This window comes from Stigmatopora argus, chromosome 6 (genome assembly GCF_051989625.1).
Source record: "Stigmatopora argus isolate UIUO_Sarg chromosome 6, RoL_Sarg_1.0, whole genome shotgun sequence".
Lineage (NCBI taxonomy): Eukaryota > Metazoa > Chordata > Actinopteri > Syngnathiformes > Syngnathidae > Stigmatopora > Stigmatopora argus.
Genome location: NC_135392.1, coordinates 5,543,561 through 5,569,263, shown reverse-complemented (window position 1 = coordinate 5,569,263; position 25,703 = coordinate 5,543,561). Strand labels below are relative to the sequence as shown.

The 25,703-nt window shown below is 39.5% G+C and overlaps 3 protein-coding genes across 5 annotated transcripts; 1 reads left to right on the top strand and 2 right to left on the bottom strand.

Moving 5' to 3' along the window:
- Positions 1–509: 509 nt before the first annotated feature.
- Positions 510–9,438, bottom strand: strip1 (striatin interacting protein 1). The gene is made up of 20 exons (XM_077603682.1): positions 9,274–9,438; positions 7,250–7,319; positions 7,100–7,174; positions 6,840–6,974; positions 6,638–6,758; positions 6,358–6,533; positions 5,825–5,952; positions 5,553–5,735; positions 5,104–5,324; positions 4,948–5,013; positions 4,815–4,878; positions 4,670–4,741; positions 4,501–4,575; positions 4,167–4,264; positions 3,570–3,696; positions 3,369–3,469; positions 3,224–3,290; positions 3,014–3,118; positions 2,189–2,393; positions 510–1,658 (listed from the first exon to the last, which is right to left on the bottom strand). Exons 1-20 carry the CDS (start codon positions 9,424–9,426, stop codon positions 1,411–1,413), a joined length of 2,490 nt encoding a protein of 829 aa, XP_077459808.1. The 5' UTR covers positions 9,427–9,438; the 3' UTR covers positions 510–1,410.
- A 699-nt stretch (positions 9,439–10,137) lies between these two features.
- LOC144075780 (S-adenosylhomocysteine hydrolase-like protein 1) lies at positions 10,138–20,496 on the bottom strand. 2 transcript variants are annotated; one of them, XM_077603150.1, is made up of 17 exons: positions 20,003–20,496; positions 17,934–18,045; positions 17,662–17,805; positions 16,795–16,895; positions 16,545–16,647; positions 15,834–15,928; positions 15,424–15,530; positions 15,222–15,338; positions 14,409–14,472; positions 14,166–14,254; positions 13,964–14,034; positions 13,790–13,884; positions 13,587–13,685; positions 13,435–13,503; positions 13,053–13,131; positions 12,488–12,608; positions 10,138–12,342 (listed from the first exon to the last, which is right to left on the bottom strand). In XM_077603150.1, the coding sequence occupies exons 1-17, from the start codon at positions 20,180–20,182 to the stop codon at positions 12,336–12,338; spliced, it is 1,653 nt and encodes a 550-aa protein (XP_077459276.1). In that variant the 5' UTR covers positions 20,183–20,496; the 3' UTR covers positions 10,138–12,335. The 2 variants fall into 2 exon arrangements, with proteins under 2 accessions (XP_077459276.1, XP_077459277.1); XM_077603151.1 differs by lacking the exon at positions 10,138–12,342 and having other exon boundaries at positions 12,484–12,608.
- A 354-nt stretch (positions 20,497–20,850) lies between these two features.
- srsf3b (serine and arginine rich splicing factor 3b) lies at positions 20,851–25,417 on the top strand. Of its 2 annotated transcripts, none has more exons than XR_013300648.1 (6): positions 20,851–21,048; positions 21,576–21,786; positions 22,541–22,681; positions 23,544–24,659; positions 24,762–24,848; positions 24,920–24,951. XR_013300648.1 is itself a non-coding variant. In XM_077603250.1 (6 exons), exons 2-6 carry the CDS (start codon positions 21,584–21,586, stop codon positions 24,945–24,947), a joined length of 498 nt encoding a protein of 165 aa, XP_077459376.1. In that variant the 5' UTR covers positions 20,856–21,048; positions 21,576–21,583; the 3' UTR covers positions 24,948–25,417. The 2 variants fall into 2 exon arrangements, 1 of the variants encoding a protein (XP_077459376.1); XM_077603250.1 differs by having other exon boundaries at positions 20,856–21,048; positions 24,621–24,659; positions 24,920–25,417.
- Positions 25,418–25,703: the final 286 nt, after the last annotated feature.

Here is a 25,703-nt window from a genome sequence, read left to right as displayed (position 1 = left end):
GCGGCCCTTTGTGGAATTGATTGCCCAGGTCTGACCTAGATATTTAAAAATAATAATAATAAAATTGGGGAAGAGGCAGGGTAGACCCTGAAGTGGTTGCCAACCAAAACACAGGGCAGATCGGTCACAAGCAAAGTAACATTCACACTTACGGACACATCAGACTTCAGTTAAGGTTTTGGAATGTGAAAAGAACCCAAAATAGGGGAGCAACCAAGGTGAGAGCATTAAATTGCAAACTCCACAAATGCCAAACCACCCTCTAGTGGCCGTTAGAAATACACAGGGTGACAACACCAAGCACGGAGTGGAATGTTATGACTCAACAGAAAAGGAACGGAAAAACATAATAGACAAACAATAAGTTAATGAATACCATTGTCAGGAATCGACTTCCAATGAGCGTATTTTTCGGACTATAAATCACACTTTTTTTATAGGCTGTCCTACTTACACTCAAGTGTGACTTACGTATGTGTGGAATTAAACAAACCAATAGACACAACATATTTTCATTACATTTAAAAATTTATTGACTTTTTATTGGTTGAAAATGCTGCAGGATTGACATTTAAGTGAAGTAAAACAGTTTCATTTTTACACATTTAGAGTAAAAGCATCAAAACAGTCTGCAATTAGGCGGAAAATGGTTGACCGTTTTTTTTTCTTTTTTAAAACTTTTGTTGTTTGAGTGATATAACCAACTTTAAAACAGCATACCTAAATAAACCTTACAATATCCAACCGTATAAATAAAGTGAGTGAAAACTCTAATATTTTCTATAGAACAAAGAATATTTTAAACTAGGCTATATTTTTTCTGACCTCTGACCCTGCGATTGCCTCTACTATATGTGGAATCCAAGAAATGCAAAACAAATAACAATTTGTAAACATACTTTCCCCCCTTTAGGAATAACTCCAATATATATTTGATATGAATGTACATGCTGAAAGAAATCCCTTCATCACTCAAATAAAATGAAATCTATGATGAAAACAGAATGTTACATTTACTAAAATGTTGTAAAACATCTAATAAAAATCCCCACTCTGCAGCCTGAGTTGTACATTTAAAAATAATATTTATTTTATCGGTATGTATCGAGATAAGGTAGCTATAAAAGTACGGGTCCACACACAGCTGCTTTTGTGTGTTTGCATCCGAGTGGTGGCATCTCACAGAATCTAAATAGAAAAACAATAGTATCTTTAAACAGATTAGACTATTATATGGCTAACTTTTTAAAGCATGGATTAAATAATTTGTTTTGCGGCTACACTGCTGACTGGAAAGCAAAACCGATAAAGTGACCAAATTCAGTTAGCGCAATTGTTCAGTTAGTGTCATAGTGACGGGGTTACCTGAATGCCACGCGCAAGTCAGATCCTCAAAAAACGAGAAGGTTCTCACTGCAGCAACTCCTCCCACGAAATTGGTTTGGAGAAGACCTCTCGTTCCAGCCAGAGGTCATAGTTCATTTGAAAATCCTCGGGCAGGTCCACCCGCTGCCCCAGGACGCTTTGCAGGCAGTTGTCCACTGGAAGGAAGTCCGGGTTGCTCTGATTTTTTTCGTAGCGGCGACTGTTGAAGCGTTCGATGTTGGCGCGTAGGGCGCATTCCTCTGCCTGAAAGTCCCAGGGACGAGCGTCCAAATCTGCCCAAAACGGATATATTTAGCAAATCAATACAGTCATAGGTAGATTTTAATAGGTAAATTAAAATCTACCTATTACCACATAAAAATAGCCAAAATTAAGGGCCTTCTGTCCTAACCAGATGTGTAAAAAATGCATTCATATTTGGTAGATTACACTTTTGCAATGGTATATTTACAGGTCTTAACAAATAGAGTCAGGAAGTTGCAGTCTTTACAAATACAGGGAAACTAGACCACACTAATTGATTATTTAATGGGAATTTTATGAAGCATTTATTTGTGTGTATTTTCATGTTTATTACCTTATGTTAAATTGTCCTATTCAAATAATTTTCTGTGCCTTATCTAAATAATGTTGTGGTTATTACAAATGAAGGGAATCATGAAGGGAAAACATATTAATAAGGCTGCATTAAAAAAAAATGAAAAAGAAGAGTGGGATAACTAAATCATTTGGAATATTTTCTAGATGCGTTCTTATCGGAGAATGGCACTAAACCCGTTTAAATGCATCTGAAAGTTCTCACCATTTCCATAGGCCCAGTCATCATTTAGCCGATGTCGGACTTTCTGGTAAATGGCTGACATAGTCTTCATGTTGCTCTTCCGCCACTGGCGTCCAAGATATTTGGTCTGCACTTTGAGAAGCTTGAGGACATACAGCTGCATCATTGCCTGTTTCACTTTGAGCGCCCTCTTCAGGATGGGAGCAGATTTGAAGACAACCAGCATCTGGGTGACAAAAATACTTTTGGTGTTTTTTGACTTTCTATTACACAACGAGATATTTTTAAGTATGTGTATTATGCGTGTAAATTGGGACACTACAATGAATTACCTAACAATGAAATTTTGGGGCAATTTTGGGGGGTTATTTTGCAGATCTCAGTCGGGGCTGTTTTTAGCATGTGAGTAGAATACTTTTTTTCACATCATTCTGCCGTGCCCCTTCTCCATGTGTTGTCTTGGACTACTCATCATACTTTGCTTTTGCCTCCCCAATATTTGTCTTAGCCAGCCACTTCAAGGCTTGACAAGAATTATTTTTGTGGTCTTTTAACTTCCTTCACTATATTCCGTACAGTGGAAACTGACAGCTGAAATCGCTGAGATGTATTTTACTCCTGAAATATTACTCTGTCCATCAGTTTTTTTGACATATCAAAATCAAGTTCCTGATCCACACATTCAATGATTTACGATGTGTCCAAACGTTTTCACACCACAGTACTTAAAATAATTGTCAATTTTGATGTATATGTCTGCATGTATGACACAATTAGTGTGAGATAATTGCCTAAATAAATGCAATGAGAGTAATCGTGTGACTTAAAGATGTTGTGTCTCCTGACCATCGTTCTTGAGTGCTTCCACTTGGTCAGTTTGTTGAGGATCCTCAGCAGATTAATACAGGAAAACAAGTTTCTCCAACAAAACTGGTTGTTGTCTCCCGCTTCCTGCCAAAACATGTCAACAGTATTAAATGCTGATTATTATTATTTTTTATTATTCTGTTCAACCAAACAATAACTGGCAAATAGGAATATGATGAGAAAACTTGCCAAACTCTCTGCTGTTAATTCAGGGAGCTCATGTACCACACAGTAAGGAAAGTCTAGCACAGAGATGCTGCAAAACATATGAAGTTATGCATTATCACATGCTATAATAAATAATCATTAAAGTCACTTTTGGGTAACAATTTACCTGTTTTTAGCTGTGATGTAAGACATGATGTTCTGATTGAAGAACTTCAAAATGAGGGGGATGCAGTTGGCAAACACCAAGTGTTGAGCCATATACTCAAACTAACGAGACATTGCATTTGTCATCATTAGCAATAATTAGTTTAAAACTTGGTATCTCACCATATTTGCACTTGACAAGTAACACTGAAGCGAGATGTACCTGGTAGATGTGATTAAGTTTGAAGTGTTTGAGAAGCAGCAGTAGGATAGCAGAGATTGCCTTCACAATGATCTCTTTGTGTCGATTGACGTCAACACCGAGTTTCATGCTTTGCAACACAGTGGTCCTGCAAAAGGAGCAATTTGTTTTCCATTAATGTTTCATTATGAGGTCAAACAAGATTTACAAAAAAAAATACATTGTGAATAAAATAAGAGGTTTATTTTCATCCTCATCTTTATACATTGCAGCCCCAAAGAAGCTGGTCTCATGGAAAAGAAACTTAACACCATAAAAAGATCACAGAAAGGAGAGACCGACAAACATCGGCAAAGGTATGCTGCGTTTCGACCAAAGTGAAATTGTCATGTAAAAACGCAGTGTTGTGTTCAGTCAGACCTCACGTGGTCGACGGTCAAAGTCAGCAAAACCAAACAGCTTCCAGGTCACATAAAAATAAAATATATGTACAGCAATAACCAATCAAGTTGCTGATAGTGTAGTGATACAGTGGACTAACTCTGGTGCAGGCAGCAGGTGGTCGATTTCCATTTAGTGGCGGTGTGATTGTGAGCGTGATTAAGGTGCATTACTCACGGCATCTCCTCCGGCAGCACATCTGCCAGAATGTTGATGGAATCAGTCTTGGCTTTAGACGTCGGCGCTGCCGCTAGGAGAATCTTTAACAGAGCGATCTGAATAGCAAAGAGAGAAAGATCCTTTCTGTAAATGATGCATTATTAACTGCTTTCAAGTGTTAAATTATCAAGTGGAAGTAATCTAGTGAACACACTTAAAATGCATGTAAAAATTCCATTAACTTTTTAGCATATCTATAGCCATTGTTTTGTTTGCATTTTTTTCTGTTGGCCATTGCATAGCCACAATGGTGATAAATTTGTTATTTGATGTCTGGTATAAGGCCACTGACCATGTACTGAGGTAATGTGGGTAGGATTCCCTGATAGAGCAACTCAGTGGAACACATCTCAACTTCCTCTTCTCCCTAAAGACCAGGAAGCACATATACACAAAAACGATCCTATCATAAGCCATCAACATATCAAGAAGTTCTTGTCCAGCAGGTTAAATGCACTCACGCCTGATAGTGGTGTTTTCTGAAATTCTTCCTCCTTTGAAATCTGAATCTCAGCTATGGAGACATATTTATGCTAAGAGGAAAAAAATGTGAACTTTTAGAAGAATTCAAATGCTAAGGATGATTTGAATAAAGTTATGCAATACCTGTTTGAGTGTCTTGATGCTCTCATGAATAGGTCTGGGTAAGCCAACAACCGTGTCTGTGTCACTGTAAAACACACATTTATTGCAGCTATTTTCATATAATTCATGCAACATCTAATGTTATTAAACTTACCTTCCAAGCGTGTAACCTATGAATTTACTTCGACTTGACTCCAGGAAATTTTCAATGTCCTTTTCCCTATTCAGAAAAACGAAAACAAATTATATGGTCTAATAAATTTTTAAAAAATCCTTGTTAATAGCAACTGACAATGTTCTTTTGAACTACCTGACTTTAGGGGCCCATGGCAGGCCTTTGGGGAAGGACACCCTCTCTGATGGCGGATGAGGAATGAGACGAGGCATCACTTCATCCCTTTCCAATGGGAAAGTCTCGGCCTCCATTGAATTGTCATTGTCATCATTTTCATCCTCATCCTCACGGGTGTCATCGGCCTTGTAAGGGTCCTTTTCATTGAAGGCGTCCAGATTATCCTGTTTAATCAGTGACTTCATGGAAAGAAAGTAGATGAGGTTAAACATCTGATAGGGCAAGTGACTTCATTTAATCAAAAGAAAAGACCTGACATCTTCGCATGTGTATAGCACATGTTTTTCATTACTAACAGTTGCTATACAATTGTGGCTGGTTTAACAAAAACATCACACAGATATTGTTCTCTTTACATATTTTCAGTGTTAACCATCATTTGGGCTCGTCCCATCAACGAGGCATACCTTGTGTTCACGCCGCGCTCGTTTTTGTTGCTGCTCTATGAGGTCGGAGGCAGAGGCGGGAGGGGAAGCCGCCCTCATACTGCGTACGACCCGAATGCTGTCCTCCGGCAATGGTGGAAGACTAAGCTGCTCACGCTTGTGGACCTTTATGGTTTGAAGTTGATCAAAGCCTCCTAGTGTAAACTTTAGAAGAGAGAACGAGTTTCATGTCTCGATCTTAACGCTTTACTACGTGAGCAATATGTGGCTGCTATTATGTCAAACGCACTCACCAGTATACTCTTCCACAGCAGCAGTAAGACCTTCTTCATAGGGAAGTGGGGCGCGTGGCCACTGCAGAACTTGGTTACCATCCCAAACAGCATGACTGCAATGGGTTCATTGTTGTACAGGGGAGAACCTGAAAATAAATTTGGCACAATTTTGCTTAAAGTACATAAGAATATATAAGAAAAAAGCCCTATGCCTAGTATTTTGGCCGTTTTTAAAACTAGGGTTAATTTTGTTTCCTTATACCAAGAAAAAAAAAAATTAAGATTCCGTTGCTTATTGTTGTAGCAGCATAACTAGTTATTTCTGCACCATTAACATTCTGAGCCCAAAAACAGACTAAAATCATCTCATTCAAATTGGAAAAAAATGCTAAATATTACAATAAAAAAACACCAGCCTCTGACACTTAAAAAACATTTATTATTGTTCAGGTTACTCTTGTTCTTTTAGATCTAAATCAATTATGTAGGTTTACCTACCCTTATGATCAGATTTATGATCATGCCAGCATGTTGTTCTTCATCAAACTTACCCAGTTCCGCCCTAAAGGTTTCCCTGATAATTCTCCAATCCGCCAAGTCGGCCGGGTCGTCCTGTTGGATGGTTTCTACCATCAAGTACATGATGTTTAGCAACACCCTGAGATCTGTGCTATCTGCGAGGGAGATAGCCGGTTTTCTGACAGCACTGCTACAGGCGGCACTGTTGCTGAGGGAACGAGAAAGACAATACATTAAGACAATACAGTTCAAGCTTTCATTTTAAATACACAGCAGTTTTTTTTCCACTTATTCAATTAAATCATCGCTTACTCAATTTCCATGTTGAGCAGTTCTACCAGAGCAGAAAACGTCCCGACTTCTAGCAAAAGGAATATGTTGTATCTCATCCAATGCTGGACTTCGGCCTCAGAACTGCACTCGCCAAAGGTTCCTACATAAAACAATGTAGCCCAAATCAGGCATAATGGGTCCTGATTTCTGGAAAGAAAAGCCACCCAATCTGGAAACTGACCTTGCACCATGTAAAGGATGGCTCGAGCAACCTTCAGCCTCTTCTCGCGAGCTGTCACCTCCAGTCCGTCCAGCAGCCGCATGGCATGCGCCCTGTGTTGAGGTGCATCAAGCTCTGTCCACTTCTTATCACACACTGAGTTGAAGTCAGAAACAAAGGAAATTGGAACAAATATAAAATCAACATCATTCTTTAATGTGGATGTAAAGTACTGCATATTAAAAGCAGAAAGTGAGTGAGCAAAATACTCCCCCATATACCATGTGTTCTGAATTCCTCTTCAAAACATGTTCTATTTAAGGAGAATTCCGGGCCTTCGGTGTAACTGTACAGTTCTAGAAAGTATAGAATGAAGCGCAAAAACATTAGGAATTGATAGCTCACTGGTCATTGTATCAAAAATTACTCACCTGAAAACTCTGCAGCCCACTTGTCCGTATCAGCATATTCAAACTCGAGGTCTGGTGTCTCAGACAGGCCCTGTATACACAATTTAATATTTTACACCATTAAGACAATTAATAAATAACCAACTATTGGAAATACAGTGGTACCTCGAGATACGAGCTTAATCCGTTCCGGGACTGAGCTCGTATGACAAGTTACTCGTAACTCGAGGTAAAGTTTCCCATTGAAATGAATGGGAAACAATTTAATTCGTTCCAACTCTCTGAAAAAAACACCAGGAACAGGATATTGGATTGAAAAAAAATGTTTTATTTCTTATAATTCGCCATATATTGACAAAGTAATAAATAACGAGTGGTTTAATAGAAATAAAGTGTTTAATCTAACTAAAATTGGCCGGATTTCGCCGAGGGGAGAGGGGCTTCGTTTTTTTTTTCCCTCCACACAACGCACTCGTAAACAGAACAAACACTCCACCCTCACGTTCGCTATCGATGGGCTGTTTGCTGTCGTACTATTCCCTTCAAAATATTCCGAAAATGATGCACACAAATGTCCTCACAATCGGAGAACGCACGACCACTTGCCAACGAGCAGCAAGCAGTCTTATCAGCGATCGCCCCGCTGCTCATCTTCTTCTTCTTCTTCTTCTTCTTCTTCTTCTTTTTCACCTCAGGCGCCTGAGGATTACCCTCAGCAGCGCTAGGGCTGCCACTGGAACACGGATAAGTTCATCCAGGGAGTTGCCCAAGCCGCGATGGTAGCGTTCGGTCATTAAGGCCGGACAGCGGAGCCATAAGTGTTCAGACGACTCTGTTTCCTCGTCGCACAGGCGGCAGCGATCCGAGTCGGATTTCTCATGGGAGCTACAGGGGCGCTGGCTAGCGGCTCCTTTTAGCTTGTAGCATCTGTGTTCGCGTCCCATCGAACGGCGCCTATGATAGAGTTGCTGCCGGGGATACTTTTGCGAGCACGAGTATACTTCATTACCCAGAAAGCCCTCTTTTCACCGCGCATGCGCGTTGTGCGTTTCCTGGTCTGAATAGCTCATCCGGTGCTCGTAAATATTGTTATACACGAAAGATATGCCAAAAAAAATGCCATGGCAACCTGGCTTGGTCGCATGACGAAACTTTGACCGCATCACGGGCGAATTATTCGATCGAAATTTCCCCCGTAAGACGAGCATTCCGTATGACGAACGGTCGTATGACGAGGTACCACTGTATACATTATGTATAGTCAACTGTAGGACAGCAGTAGCTCACTAACTTTTGATTCAATTTGTAAAGTATATATTCAAAATGACACTCACTATCATTCCCTCACTTTAAACACAATATGACAAATCAGCACATGCATGCTTTTACATCGATATTATCAGACATTACAAATCATGAATGTACAATTTGAATTGAACATGATGTAGAAATGTATAAGATCCCAGACCAAACTGCAATTACTGCAAAAACAAAAGTGCATCACAATTTATTTGTTGCTTTAACCGGGATTAGTGAAATGGCTAGAAGTGCATTTTAGGTTGCTTCCTAAATTTTACGCGATTATTCCAGATTTTTGGCGAGTCGTGTCTATAGTGACAACATTGAATGTTAACAGAAAGATCAGAACTCAGATGTCAATTTGGCCAGGTAAAACGTAGAGATCGCCCATAATCACATTATGTGTAGGATATAAATAAATACATAACCACTCAATTCTAGTTTTAAATGGGTTGAAGATATACTTTTTGATCGTCCGTTTGCGAACGTCAAATCTGGTTTGACAGTACGCTCTGTCAGATACAATACAAAGTGACAGTACACTAAATTTAGCAGTAATTCAATACGAACTGAAGTAAAAGTTTAAGTACTCTAAATTGTGAGAGATCATACTGAGATTACACCGGAAAAGCTACCGATGTTGTTGTGTACAGCAAAAGTAGTAATGGCCGCATCCATCGGTGGTCTATCTGATCGAAGTACAACATACGTGATCATATAAATAAATCGTACGTGTGTGCACTTACCTCTGAATCCTTTCTCTGGTTACGCGTGAATTCTCCCTTACTCTTGTTTGGGATCATAGCTCTCTGTTTATTGTTTACAGCTAGCCCACCACCGTTGCCTCCGACCTCCATTTTTACGGAGCTGCGGTGTCTTCTCGCGAGACGAGCTCTCATCGCGAGACTAATGTCGCAACCACACGACGCTTTCACTATAACTTTCATTTGACACTATAATATGGGTTTACCTGGAAACCCTTTATTTTTCCCCACACTTGTATTATTTATTCCCAGCACTCCATGGGGAAATAAGAATTAATCTGACCAACAAAGCCTTATACTCAGTGGTGGTCCGTGCATTTTCTCGTAGCGCCTTCAACGAATCAATCCAACCCTCAAAAACTATTTTATGGCTATAAAACCTCTACTGCAGCTACAGCTGCGACACAAAAAAAACAATCAATGCACAAAAATGGGGGGTAATTTACTAGCAGCATTTAATGATTAAAGGCATTTTGATGTTGCCAACTCGAAATCTGATTGGTTAAAGCAACAGTCTTATCAACGCTTGTTTAATGCAGCAGAGCCTGCAGAACTGATTGTGAAGGCCTTGAGGCAGATTTCTGACCCTGGCAACAAATAATGGCTGAAATGTGATTGGTTAAATGCTTCAATATGAAAACACACATCTGGAAGCAGTGCAACCAGGGGGGAAAGCAATGAAAGGAAACTAACAGACATTTTGGAATTATTTAATAAGTATTGATGGACAAAATATAATATATGATTCAGATATTTCTTAGGCCAGCAGAGAAGGCCTTAAAGGCCCTGACGGCCCGCCACTGCTTATACTACTCTTTACATCATGTGAAATGATTTGCCAGAAAATTCTTGTGACCAGCAGTTTATTAAAGGGAAAGGTGACCATGATTTGCCATAGCATAGCATACAATATATTGTTGATATAATTTAAAAAAACAAGCAGTTATTGTGTTCAAAGCATACTTTGAAACATTAAAATAATTATGCATCACTTTGTCTTCACATTAGACTAGAAATCAAAAAGCATACAACTATAAAAATAACAGCAGTCTGCATCTGTTATCCACTTGACAACCATCATCCCAGAAAACACGTTCCAATACAATTTATTATTCTCAAAGCAACATTAATCTGTTGTAAAAAGGCATTTTAAGCGCTATACGAAATATGTTAGTGTGATTGTGAAGGAAAACAAACAGATTAAAGTGATGTATGTACAAAACAAGGGCTGCACGACAGAGAAAAAAAACTGTATTCATGACTAATTACTGTAATGACTACATGAGTAGTAACATCTCTCCTCTGCTGGATGAAATCATTTTTGACAAGCGAAAACTGCATAGCAGAAAAATCATGTTAAGGATCAGCAGTGTACACGTACTGCAAAATACACACTGTACTAAGGGAGTCACAAGGCACTGTCAGCTGGGCAGTAACCGTGGTTACAGCACACAGCTTCCTGACAATGATTTCCTCATAGATTGTGATTTAACTTTGGTTCATATGCTTTGAAATTGCAAGTGCAGTGATGACATAGTAGCATGTACAAGGCTACTTTTCAATAAATTCCTGTCATTAGATAAAACATCCTGATCACTTCAACGTCAAAATACAATAACGTTCGGTTAAAAGGTATTGACATTGAAAGTCAAATGAATTGATCTTAACATTTAGAATGATAATAAAGTGGACCATTTGGCTAAGGTAAGAGAATTTCAACTCTAATAATGAAGATTCTAACACTTAATTATTTTTGCATGGTCCCTAAAGTTAAAATGATGAAAAAGAGTAGCATAAAAAAATGCAAATGTAAAATTAGACAATTTAAAAGCACAGTGTAGGGCTAATTATTGTCTACAACAAGATGACAAAGCATGTCATTTTATAGACATCTTCATTGAAAATATTGTGAGGAAAAGTCAATCTAACAAGTCAAAACAATGGGTTTTTTTACCAGGACATGTAAAATCTGTATTTGGATAAATGCCACCGAAATGTGCTCAATGTGCATTTGTAGATATTACAAACAGTTCTACAATGTGGTGAGCATGCATCAAGCATGACGCACGCAATATGGACAAAATAAAATACACATCAATCGCAACAGTATGGCTTCACAGTGGATATGTTAATTTCATCTATTTATTATCCAAAGGATGACATTGACGCTATAGACATTGATTATTAACTGACCTGAGGCGCATGCGTCATCTTACCATTCTTCTTCCAAACTAAACCATTTTTCTTCAACACCAGAGTCACTGTAGCTCACTTACATGTATTAAGTGTTCACATACTTAAAACGACAGAGGCAAGAATATTTTCTATCTCCCTTGCCACTGGAATGTATTCAGTCAGTGGGGCCACCTAAGTGACCTAATTTATGTTTTACAACTGCAGGATTTTAATCAAATGCAAATGATTTTTTTCCAACATCCTGGAGATTATGGCTCATTTTTAAGCATCATGTGCTTTAAGAGACTAACACAACCTAGCATACAGACAGACCCCCCAATTATTTAGTTGCTTACAAAATCAAACAAATCTAATAATATTTAGTAACCAAGACTATGGTTTGGTCCATATATTTATGGCTCCTTATTAATAAAATTAAACAGTATTAGACCTGCCCATTGATTTGAAATTTGCCTCAAACATGACGTTGATGACTAATGAAAGGTATCAGTCAGTACAAGTTTTGAAATATTTTTTTTTTTACACTACATACGCGTACAAACTTTATATCCTGGATTTGTCAGGTAAAATTAGGTTTTACTATTTTAACTCGTCCCTTGCAGTTATTTGGCACAACATTCATAAACAATATTGATGAAAAATCCTACAGTATATAGCCAAAACATATGGACTATAATCTTAAAATACAGTACAACTGTGAATTAATGACAACTCTCACCACCCTTTCTTTGAAATAAAATTGATGGAATACATAACTTACAATAAAATGTTGACTTAAGTAGACTACAAAATAGGAGATGCGCCTTGGCCGCCATCAACACGATTGCTGAGGTCTAATTTATTGTAGGCTAATACCTGAAGAGACAAAACAATGGGTTCAGTTGGAGGGAAAAGTCGGATCAAAGATTCCTTATTACCATTTGATATGCTGATATTAATGTAAGCTAATTTATTGAATGCTTTCTTATCTTAAAGGCTTGGAAAGATATTCTATAATTACCTGTAGTAGTTGGGTTTGAAAGGGCCATTCTTATTCAAGCCCAAATATTTTGCCTGCTCATCGCTGAGTTCTGTCAGGTGAGCATCAAAGGTTGCCAGATGCAGGCTGGCCACGTATTCATCTGAACCACAGATTTGGAAAGAAAGTTAAAAATATTGAAAGAGAACATCAGCACGATTAAAAATAAAGTGTCCTTATCGAGTGTCAATTCCATTTACATGCATGCTTAAACAGAGAAAAGTATGTGACTGATCACTACTAAAAAAAATAACCAAGCTTATTATGTTTGTTAAATACTACACATCCGGGGTGACCAAACAATTCCACAAAAGGCCGTTTTCTGTCCAGATTTTGTTTTTTCAGTTGATCCAGGACGGGCAATTTAACCAATAATATTTCTTCTGAAACCAGCAGGACCTGACTGCAATCAACCAATTATGCTTTTAAGGCAACAGGTTGTTGAAAATGCATCTTGTTCTTTGGTTGTAATGATAACATTGAGGACCAGTTTGGACACCCATGCTATACATATAAATTCATAAATAGAAATACATATCGTCCATACCCATTTTCTTAGGAAGCAGGTAAACATCTTGCTTGTAACGTCCTTCTGGAGCATTGTACAACTCTATCAGGGCAAGAGCCTGAAAAAAGGTAATGGTGAAATTCTCATTTTACTTCTGTAGCTTTCCGAACGCCACATCCCAAAAAACATGCATGGTCGGCTGATTGAAACACTCTGAATTTACACTTTGTGCTTGTTTTCTGTCCGGAATGTAAAGCTACCATATTTTCACGACTATAAGGCGCACCCTCAATGAATTACAAATTTTAATATGTTTTCCATATATAAGGCGCACTGGATTATAAGGCGCCCTGTCTATTTTGGAGAAAATTTAAGACTTTTAATTGCGCCTTATAGTCGTGAAAATACACTACTCTCTTACCTGCGTGGTGGCAGTGATAGATAATACAAAGGTAGGAACAGTGGAGCAGCTGAGATTGAGGAGGCGCCCCTACAAAAGCAACATTTACCATATGTAATGTTTTCTGCAAGCAAGTACTTTGGGGTAGGTATTTATTGCATTTGTCCACTCACTTCAGCCAGCAGAATGACTCTCTTGCCATCAGGCCAAATGACATGATCAACCTGAGAACGCACCCTCTCCCATGTCAACTCAGGAGTACGAAGGCTGGCCTGCAGTAATTCCAGTAACATTAGTGCATGCTTAATGAGTAGTGGCTCACATCTCAGGTAAACGGACCAAGTTAGTGAATGCTTCATTCATAAATAGTATTTACCACATCAATCTCAGTGTTGGAGTGCCCCATGTTGCACACAATGGAGCCGTTTTTCATGCGGTCTAGCTGATCTCTGGTCACCACATTCTTGTTTCCTGCAGAAACCTTCAAATATGAGCGTGGACAGTGGCACAGCTCAAAGCTTCAGTGAGAGGGGGTGATGAGTGGAGTTACCAGTACATGTGATGGTGATGTCAACATGGCGAATGACCTCATTCAGTTTAACCACTCTGAATCCATCCATGCTATTAATACACACAAGAAAAAGAAGTCCCCATCAGCAAAGTGACAAATAAGGCCGAGCAATGCAATGGTACACTTGACAAATTTTGACAAATTTTCTGGATTTCTTTCCATCCACTTCTGTTTTGCTCACCAAGCTTGCAGGGCACAAATGGGATCGATCTCTGTAATGTACACAATTGCCCCAAGAGCTTTCAGTGCAGCACAACAACCTTTTCCAACCTAAAAAAAGGCAAAATAACACACTAAAACTACAGTTAAGACGTGAAAATGCCCTTCATAAGAATACCATGCAAACACCAATCTATTTAGCAGTGTAGTGAGAGGCATTATTTTCCTTATTACAAGCAGCATGGTATTAAAGGAAATATCTCACTTCACCGTAGCCACAGACAACCACTTGCTTGCCTCCAAACATGACATCTGTAGTTCTCTTCAAGCTTAAAGATAACAGAAGCAGATAATTGGCACATTGTGTGTGGGTGGAAAACGGCCTTTCAAAGAATCTGAATCAGTTGAGTCAGCATTCCTTTTAAACATTCAGTCAGTCAGTCTTGTTGCACTGACTGTACTATCACCAAATAAATAAGAGTCATGTGAAGTATTCCACTGATCTCTACCAATGAAGTTACTACTATTGCATTGTTGCCGCTTTATTGTAATCTAATTTCACATTTATTTTTGCAAAAGTATGTTTTCTATTACTACAGTAAGGGATTTCTTTCATTGAGAAATTTCAATCTGGATACTATTTTCATAATCCTGATTTTGCTGTTTTTATAAAACTCATGGGACTTATCACAGGTGACATAAGTAAGGATTCTTTTAGCCTTTGTGTATGTCATTTGAGTTGAATGTGCAGATGGAATACTTGCTATAAGACAAAAGTCCAGATAGCAGATTAACAAAGGGAAGCAATAAATAACTAGAGACAGTTGAAAGCATTGACCCATTACACACAGAGCTGGATGCACATTGTGCAAGAGTACTGAACTATTCATAGATGGCGTTGGTAAAAATTAACAGAGCTATTATCCTTTGGATTGCTGTCATATCAGCTTTCTTAGAAGTGATAGCTGAATGTACTCGCATCCCGTCTGTGTAGAGTTGCCAAATGAACATTCTGTACAATTATTTGGACATGTCAAACTTGATCAGCCCAGAAGGAGCCAACAGCAGACTTACGTACCCGTCCAATATAGATTCTCTGCAGCAGTAAAGGTTGTCAAATTTCTGCTTGGTCACAGAGTCATTTACGTTCATGGCTGGCACGCATAGTTTCCCCGCTTTGGAGAGTTGATAAAGCCTGAAAAGTGAAGGTGATCTGTTGTTTCATTTCGGACAATCTTGCTGTTTTTGAAGACTGTAGCCGGACATTTGTTTTAACAAACCTGTGAACCCCAGTGACGCTCTCTTCTACAATGCCTCGGATCTTCTTGAACACATTTGGGTATTTTTTGTACATCCAGTGTGTCAGATCCCCTCCATCATCCAGGATCTATCAAGAGACAGAGTTTAAAGTATGAAAGCAGTTCTCAGTTAGAGGTTAGTACACTCTAAGACAGGGGTCAGCAATTCTGGTCTTCAAGGGCACCTATCCAGTCTGTTTTCCATATCTCCCTTCTCCAACACAGGGGAATCAAATAACCAGGATAGTTATCGGGCTTGTGAAGAGATTGCTGACAAGTTGATCCTTTGATTCTGGTGATTTTGAGGAGGGAGATATGAAAAATGGACTGGATAGGTGCCCTCGAGGACCGGAGTTGGTGACCCCTGCTCTCCAGCTTGAATGTTATTATACCATGTTAGGCTGCCAACCCTCAGTGTTGACACAGCGGTCAATACACCACCAAAAATCATCCTCAGACTCTCCTTTCCAGGCAAACACAGCCACACCTGAAAGAGACCATATGGGTTTGATACAGGTTTCCTTTTCAGCAATGACAATCTAATTATTGTATTGTAGTATTTGTTTGGCTATTTTTTTAATTACTACTAATTTTGGCAGCAGTTATTTAAGGGACTATATTTTCCTTTATAGGTAAATACACAATGCAATAAAGAATAGCAGACCAATCCCAATCTCAATACCCTCCCTGCCATATCTCTTCAGCCTGGCTTGCTCTGCGAAAAGCCATTAACATGCCAGGCTCCAAGTGATCTGTAGTGAAATTAATTACATACTTTGACCATTGTATAGCAACCACCTGCAAACGCTTAATGTTGCCATTACCATCCCTGGTTCCCATCATAGGAACTTAACATAAGACAATCACTAGTGCTCATTAAATAATGTTTCCATTGCCAAAAAAGGCCATTTTTATCATCTCATCTCGTCGCGGGGGGTGCTGGAGCCTTTCCCAGCTGACTTCAGACCAGAGGTTGGGGACACCCTGAATTATTAACCACCCAATAATAATGTGAGACACTGGCTTTGTTGTATTGTTAGCCAGAGTATTTATGGGACTACAGAAGTGACTTTTAATGCATTTAATGTGTTTAAAGTGTTTACCTATCTCCGACAGAGCAGCAGCCACTTCATTTTGTGTTGAGTAAATGTTGCAGGCAGTCCAGCGGCACTGAGCCCCAAGAGCCACAAGAGTCTCAATCAGCACCTGAAATCACAAATGAGAGCAGATTTGATGAAAGCATTTAAAAGGTGACCATAACACATGCTCAATATTTGGTCCCATGTAAAAAAATAATAATAATCAAGCAGAATCCCTACATGAACTGAACCTCAAGACAAAGAAATCTCTTACCGCGGTCTGTGCGGTGATGTGAGTGCAACCCACAATTTTGGCACCTGCCAATGGTTTCTCACTCTGTGCTCTCTTCCTGAGAGCAATCAGTGCCGACATGTCTGAGAACAGAATGTTGAGAGAGATGAGTGGGAGGGAGAGAAAACTGTTCTAGGCCGATGCACACACATGCTTATGCAACAAACTGCGGGAATGGATTGGAAAAGAAAACTACACCTGCCCAATTAATGAGGCAATACATGAGATGTTTTGCATTCCGTATTTTAACTTTTATAAGAAACATGTTTTCCGTACGATACAGCATCTATGCAGAGCTTCCAATCTCTCTGGCAGTCGGGGAAGTCATTTTCTCAGCAAGAGTAGTGTTTTCTTGACAGGTTAGGATTTACTGACCGTATACTGTACATCAGGGGTGTCAGACTCGGGTTGGTTCGCGGGCCGCTTTAACGTCAACTTGATTTCACGTGGGCCGGACAATTTTAGATATAATATTTAGATTTTTTTTTTGATAAATGGATTAAAAGAACTGGATTAAAAGCCCTGAATATTCCGTTTTTATAGATCTAAAACAATGTTTATTTTAGCTTTTTTTTCTATATATATTTAGATTTTACAATATGATTTTTGAACTAAAAACACAGAAAAAAAAATCATTAAAAAATTACAATTATTGATTTAAAAGGTGGAAAATCAGGAAATTTAATATACATCTATACTCTTCATTTTAATTTTATCCTAAAACAGAAAGTCGGCACTCAGGATTTACTTTCTCAGGCCACACAAAATGATGTGGCGGGCCAGATTTGGCCCCCGGGCCGCCACTTTGACACATGTGCTGTACATCCTTCCAAGTGCCAAGTGTTTTACCTTGTTCTGCAATCTCAATCTCACGTCTCCCAAACTCTGCTTGTTTAATGTTCTTGACACAGAAGTCACTGCTGCCCTTGGAGTTGACCTGTGTTTTGTCCCGTGGCGAAGTTTCATCATCTGAGCTGTCCGTGTAGGATGCGGCTGGGTTGCGCAATCAGAATGTAAAATAAGATTGAAGTTGCTGAATTTAGATAAAGTACATTCTTCCAACAATATGAAAGTACTGTCAGACTAAATATAGATCGAGGAGTGTTAACACAACTTCTTACCTGAACTGTAGCTATCTGTGGATGACTGAGATATAGAACGGGACAGGGAACGGCGGCCTGCCTTGGTGGGGAACCGGCTGAACTCCTGCTTGTCCTCCACAAACTGGATTTGCTGTAAAGTCAGATTAACAAATAAACTATGAAATGGAAAACTAAAAAAATCCTACAAAACACTTGCTTAAAATATCACATATCCCTGGGGTCATGCACATGTAATATGGAGGGATGACATTAAGATTAGCGAGTCCTCTTGAAAGTGTTTTATATTTTACTGCACTCCTGCGTGTGTCTGTGTTTCTATTTGGGTTCACAACTCAACATACATGGGAATACTCACACCATGAATCAACATTCTGAGCAAGAGTATAAGATTTCAAGTGACCAATCATGAGGGGAATGAAATGCCTGTGAAGGCAAGCCAGGTACTCAACAGAGATGCCTCTCTTGTTTCAAGGACGTACAAATCAAGCCTCCACCATACTAGTGTATAAATCCAGAAATATACTTTGGCAACAAAGAACAGTTTCCTTGGTGTTGATTTACCTGATGAGAGACCACGTTACTTAAATATACTAAGAACAGGCTGGCATAGATGCAGACTGAATCCACCTTCACAAAATAATGAATTATTACAGAATACTGTGAAGTTGACATACTTTTTGAGACTCCACGGCTCATACCTAAAATTGTATTCTTGGTTTAATGCAACGATGCAACGCATCAATCTCCACTGTTATTCTTTGATTGTCGTCATTATTACAATAGCATAATTACATATTTGCATTAATATATCAGGGCCATGCAGCTAAACCTGCAGTTGGGGCTATTTGTATTACTTCATATATAGGCACAGGGTAAGATTTTTCTGCATTTGATTCCGGCAAAGAAATAAATGCATTTGCTTAAAGTCAATCATTAGCAAAATGACTGTTGTTGGATCAGTGATGCAATGGAATTTGTGTTCCTCTCAAAGAGGATGTGAAAGTTTAACTCCAAAACAGGTTTCTGAGTTAAAGATTTAAAAGAAGATTGTAAGAGATTACTATCTCTTACGCAGCAGGTTTATTTTGTGAAACACTTCACCTGGTCTTCATATATACAGGCCACCTTAAAAATAAACAAACATACTTTCCATTTTAGAGGCATTGCAGCAATTTCACAAGCAGCTTCCTTGCTATTTTAGGCTTTAAAACAAAACCACCCTAATATTTTGTTAATGTTTGGTGCATGAAATACAATGAGTTAGAAAAAAACGACATCCAATCATTGTCCGACATACATACAGTATTTGTACTATACATTATACCCGTTTTTCGCGGGGGTTACGTTCCAAAAGAACCCGTGATAGGCAAAATCCGAAGTAGAAACCTTTATTTTGTTTACAATTACTCAATTAAATACTCTAGTATACATTGAAAAGAAACAACAAACCCTTTTACAGGCTCAATCATTTGTTTTGGGCAAGCTGTTTTATGTACCAGTACATATTAAACTGCAACATTATTGACGCAGAGGGAGAGAAGAAGCGGAGTGACTTTTAGCCAATCAGAAAGCAGAACACAATGCACGATGCAAATCCGTGAAGTAGCAAAACCGCGAAAAGTAAACCGCGTTATAGCGAGGGATCACTGTACACAAGCACTACTCTTGCGACAATTTGGAACAACTGTGGGAAAAGTTCAAATTTGCCTTTATTTTTCCTCAGTGCAGTATCAGACAAGGTGTCTCCGTGGTGACCTTGTTTGGGTCAGAGGATACCTTAATGTAAAAGATCTAGCAGGAAAGAAGACATAACAGGGATCATGAGGAATAGATGTTGCTCAATTCTCAGGCTGTAGTTTATAACCGAATCTAGTGGAAGGGGGCAACATTTCAATAACATATGAAAGGCTGGAAAAGTAGACATTTAACCTCTCTGAAGTGAGGCAGAAGCTCGTTGTAGTGAAAGGTGGCTTACTTCTAAATCCCGTCGGCTGGGTGTTAAACGCTCATTATACGATTATTGCCTGAAATAGGTTGCACCAAGAAATGCAATAGCAAGATTCAATGTGTTTTGAGCAGCGTCGTACCTTTTTAACCGGCTTGTGAGTGGGCACTGCGCTGAAGGTGGACGACAGCTCTTCCATGTTCATTTCGGTGTTCTTGCTCACTGTCATAACAGAGTATTTCTCGGCGACGTTTTCGCTTTCTTTCACTTCTTTGCTCGCCTGCTTCACCTCCAGTTTCACCTCTGCGGTTGGCTCTGACATGTTCGGGGGTGCGTGCCAGTAGTTACCGGGACAAGGACAAGAGTCTTCGGTTTACGTCGTCCCTCTTAAGTCCTTCGTCTTCTCTGTTTGTCAACGTCAGACGCCACTGGGATCGATGTCCTCGCAAACCCCAGTGAGCTATTGGGCACCAACGAGAGAGGAGGGGGTGCTTAAATGAAGCAATTTAAAGTGTTGAGGATCAAGTAAAATCTTTTTATATGGATAGGTTGCTGTAATATTTGGGTTGTTGAGCGTTAGTCCTCGGACAGCCTCACGACTGTCACCTGCCGCCCCAGCTGAGAGAGTTTGTGGGCGGTACCTAAAGGGCTGGGGGGGAGTTTCCCTAGAAGTGTGGCGTTTAATTGCATCGTGAGAATGTGGGGATTTTGGCTTTCTCCATTTTTGGTTGAGTATACTTTACAAAACCTTTGTTTCCATTTCAGGGTGAACAATTTAAACCCTGATCATGAATGCAAAAATAATCCTGCAAACGTGGACCGTTGATTTCCAGCAAGATTTGTTCATTTCCCCTAAAAACCAAAAAAAATGGTGATCATGGGACGAAAATGAATACGCCCCCTTGAACGCATTTTGCGAAAAAGCAGACAAAATTTTCCTTGACAAAATTTCAACCACATATATTTAGTTATTCATTAAACGGGTGTCGAGCTGACGAGTCTATTGGATAGACGGCGTTCCATTTGATTTCTTAACGGGGAAAAAAACCCTACATTTGCCCCGCCCTCTTTGTACTAGCTTGGGGTTCGAACGAACGAAAGAACACGCCATTTTCCACCGCGATTGAAAAAGTGCAACATATCCGGAGCAGTCCACGCCAAATCAAATCCTTAAAGAACACCGATAAGGTAAGTCAATTTTGCGGCATGGTGTAAGTGCGATTATGTGATTGAGTGTTGTTTTTTTTGTACTTTTGGGTGAATCGCTGTGAGATTTAACATCCGCTCCATTGTTTCATTTTGACGACGCGAAGGCCTTGAAACGGGCGACGGCCATTTTAGTTGTATCGATGTTGTAGTTCTCGTCGAAAGGACGGAACAGTCCTGATTCCTTTTAAGTTTAACACTTTATCGGTTGTAAAGGAGAAAACTCAAATTGGTTTAATAGTTTGTAGATATGTTTTACTCGTGGATGCTTTTGACTGTACAAGGGCATTTCGAGCTAACATTAGCATAGCCACAAGACGAAAAACCAGGCCTAGATCCTCCCTTACCGTCTACAAAGATCGGGAGACTATTTTAAATAATCTCCTGAAATATTTTCATTCTTATATTGTGCGTATCCTGCTTGGTCGCATTTTTGCACATTATTTGGCATACGAAAACAAAACACCTAAACCTTGATTATTCCCTTAATAAATCTTTTTTTTGGACAGATCCAGCCATGCACCGTGAATGTCCACTTGACTGCAAGGTCTATGTTGGAAATTTGGGCAACAATGGAAACAAGACCGAGTTAGAAAGGTCCTTTAGTTACTATGGACCCCTCCGCAGTGTGTGGGTGGCGAGGAACCCCCCAGGCTTTGCCTTTGTGGAGTTTGAAGACCCCAGAGATGCGACTGATGCTGTACGGGAACTTGATGGAAGGTAGGTTGAGTGCAGGAAATTTCCATTCTTTTCAATTATAAATCATTGAATGTAGGGATTAGCCATTCCATTTTGGTATATCAAAAAACATTTGAGAACTGATACTGGGTTTTTCAAGCTAACAGTGGTGGAATATAGGTATATCCAAACTATATTACACGCATTTGCAAAAATGTGGGCACCTGGGTAATTTTGTTAACATACTTGTTAATTAGTAGCATTGGGTAATTAGAAACCAACGTGAACTTGTCAAGCCTTGAACCTCATAAAGATGTCTGCGGCTTGTAAAATCGAGTTTGTATGCATACAAACGCATATTCTCCAAAGCAGGAGAAACTGAGACAAAGAAACTAAATGCACTCAATTACAAAACACTGGAGAAACTATGACAGATTTTTCATTTAATTTATCATCTGTTTCAAATATCAAGGATCATTTTTAATTCCATGATGTATATGGAACAAAAAAATGTGAATGCAAATATGTAAATGATGGTATTGGAAACAATAGGCCATCAAATCAGTGCCAGTTTGTCCACTGTTTCCTGCAGGGATTTTTTTTACGTCCACTGGGTGTCAGTATTCAGCAATGAAACGATACGTGATGCCTCATAAACCCATCAGTAATACGTAGCTGTTGATCCCACCCAATTATTTATAAATAAATGATCATCAAGATTGCCTAAACCTTTTCTAATCACTGTGCCGTCATAATCTTTGTACTAATTGCCCCCATTTTAATCTGTTTTCCCTAGAACATTGTGTGGTTGCCGTGTACGAGTAGAGCTGTCTAATGGGGAGAAACGCAGTCGAACCCGTGGCGCCCCGCCGTCCTGGAGCAGGCGACCCCGAGACCGAGATGATTACAGGCGGCGCAGTCCACCACTGAGGCGAAGGTGACCCAAAAGATGTTTTTGACACTGGTTTACCGTCGCCCGCAATCGTTACGTAATCCCTCCGATTTTTGCAGTCGCTTTCATTCATGGTATATCTCCTGAAGGTATTGTTTCCAATTTAGGACTACGTACGTCGTCTTTGTATGCAGTCATAAGCTTTTCCTATCTCTCAGACTCAATTTATCAATGTCTTCAACACATCATTTTTTGAGGCACAATTAGGTAACTATATACCACCACATGTGACAAACCCGACGCTCCTGTTATTTTAGGTAGTCCCCGCCAAATGATTTGTTTGTGGGGTTTTTCACCTGCCATCCTCAATCTTTCAATGAAAAATGCACTTATGATATATATGGTTCCAAGCGCTATACTTATTTATAGTACAGCGTAACATTTGTTCTCATAGTTGGGGTACTTGAGGAATCCTTGACCCAAACAGTATCATACTACAATGACACAATATATTCCATAGGAATTTATGTAAATGTAAAACCATGTTTAGGAGAAAAAAAACACTTCACTCGTTTCAGCCCAACTGTCCTTGAAAAATAACTAAATTAATGTAAATAGTTGGGAAGCTTGATCTTAAAGACCAGTAGTGTTTGAATTATTTTTGCTGAATTCTTAAAAGTAATCACTTTGTGGAGACGGCGCCATAAATAGCAGTTTTTCCACAATACAAATTGTAAACTTAAAGCATAGAATGTGGAGTTAAGGCTTCCTCGTCTAAAGTGTGACGTAGCACCAAAGGTTTTTTTTTTTTGGAAAGGGGTAAGTGTGCCAAATGTGATGCTTTCCTTTTTGTTTGAGGATGCTTTTTATTTTTCATATATATTAATAAGAATGAAACCCGTTGCAGAGCCACCACCATGCCTCTTCTCACCACCCTCAGAGTCAATCAACTAGTCCTCTTTCAGCATCATGTGACTGCTGACCATCGTGCCTCAATCAGCTTGACTGGCGCTGTCACATGACCCAGGCATGGCCAGTCGTCAGGTTGCACCAGGCCATTGGTTCTTCATCATGCTCTTCTCAACCACCTCCTCCTTCAACCTTAACCCAAACGGCAACGGGCCACCTCACATTCCAATCGGCGTATCGCGTTTCCAAATGTCGACAGCCTACCAGCGGCAGCCTTGGGCTAACCAATTAAAGCAGGAAAAAGGCCGCAGCCAGCCTCCACCTGCCTGCCACCTTATCGCCTCGCAGCATCTGGCCAGGCCTATTCTGCCAATTCTTCCTACCCGACCGACAGTCTGCCTCCCTTTCGCCATATCTAGCTTGTTGAAAACCAAAAATACTAGTAAGTTTTCCTGCTTCATTCAGTACACTGATAACAGTTATAAAAGTGAAGAGACAGCTGCTTTACCAAGGTTGTTATAGTTCTTTTTTATTTTTTTTCCTTCGTTCATATAAGTTTGTCATTGTGTCCTCCTCGCACATTACTGTTAATTCCAAAGGTGAAGGGTGCACCATCAGATGTCTGGTGTTAGTCCAGAGATTCTGATAGGTTATCCTTTACAGGCTTGGGAGCATAGTTATCGACTAATTTGTACTTTACGCCTGTTAACTTCTCTGCTCGTGTAGTGGACCAGTAAGACCTTGAAATCCGGTCCAAACGTGCCAGTCCACGGTGGAGCGTTCCATCTCACAGGGAGGGTTGGCGTTAGTCGGCTCATCTTGAGGCTTCAGTCCATTTTCATCTTCTAAATAACATAGTTGAATGAATCTTGTACTGTGGGTTAGGTGAAACCTGATGAACTTTTTGGCATATGTTCCAATGCTATTGTTTTTATTTTTTATTTTTTAGTTTCAAAAACGAATTTTAGTGCAGGTCTGATGGGGACCCACAAACTAACGTGAATTGTGCATTAAGGGGAACGATAATAGAGGCATCCGTGGATATTGTTAACATCTGGGTATTTCCCCCATACAGATCTCCACGGAGGAGGAGCTTCAGCCGTAGCCGCAGCAGGTTTGTCACTTTTTTTACGTTATCTTTGATTTTGTGTGTTCAAACTACGTCACTTATTGTCATTTGCAATTGTTAATTTCCTGGGATTTCTTTCTTATACAGGTCGTTCTCTAGAGATAGGAGGAGGGAGCGGTCCCTCTCCCGGGATAGGAACCACAAACCTTCAAGATCCTTCTCTCGGTCTAGGAGGTACTTGACTTAATATTTTGGCTGGATTTTCAGCGGGCCTTGGACTGAATTGCAATTTTATTTTTCCACAGTCGCTCCAGATCAAATGACAGAAAGTAGAACAGGAACAGAGATGAAGAAAGCAGCTGTAACTGTTAAATCATCGACATTGATTTTGATTTAGGTTTTATCAAGTGTTTTAGTCTCCGTTTTTTCTTCTTTTTTTTATAATCATTTCGCAAACATTGGGTGTGAGGTGAGGCCTTTGACCAGTCCTGAAGGAGGTATACCACCCACCATTCCATCAGTAATCACTTGTCAAGTTACTTTTGCCGTCTTAATGAATATGTGCAGTTTGACATAGTGCAAGTTCATTTTCATTGTGAATATTTGATTTTTTTTTAAGTATCAAATGTGATGCCGTCAGATGTTCACTGTGCAACTTTTCAAGGTAAAGCTAGTTTTCATCTACTTGTGATCCACAAGACAACCTGGTTGGAACATGTCTGATGCAGTTTTTCATTTTCTGTACTTTGATACTATGATACTATGAAAATGTCTCAAATAAAAATACTGGTCGTTTCAAACAAGTTCAGTCTTTTCACCTTAATTCTGAAAAGTAATGCCAACCATTACAACAACAACAAAATTTTCATTTATTTATTTAACTCACAAGGGCCTTTCAAACTGTTCTCTTTTAGAACGTATACCAGGGGTGGCCAACTCCGGTCTGTTTTCCATACTTCCCTCCTCTACCACACCTGAATCAAATGATCAACTCATCAGCAAGCTGTCCGGAAGCTTGATACTGATTATTTGATTCAGGTGTGTTGGTGGAGGGAGATATGGAAAACAATATGTACTGAAACGTGAAAG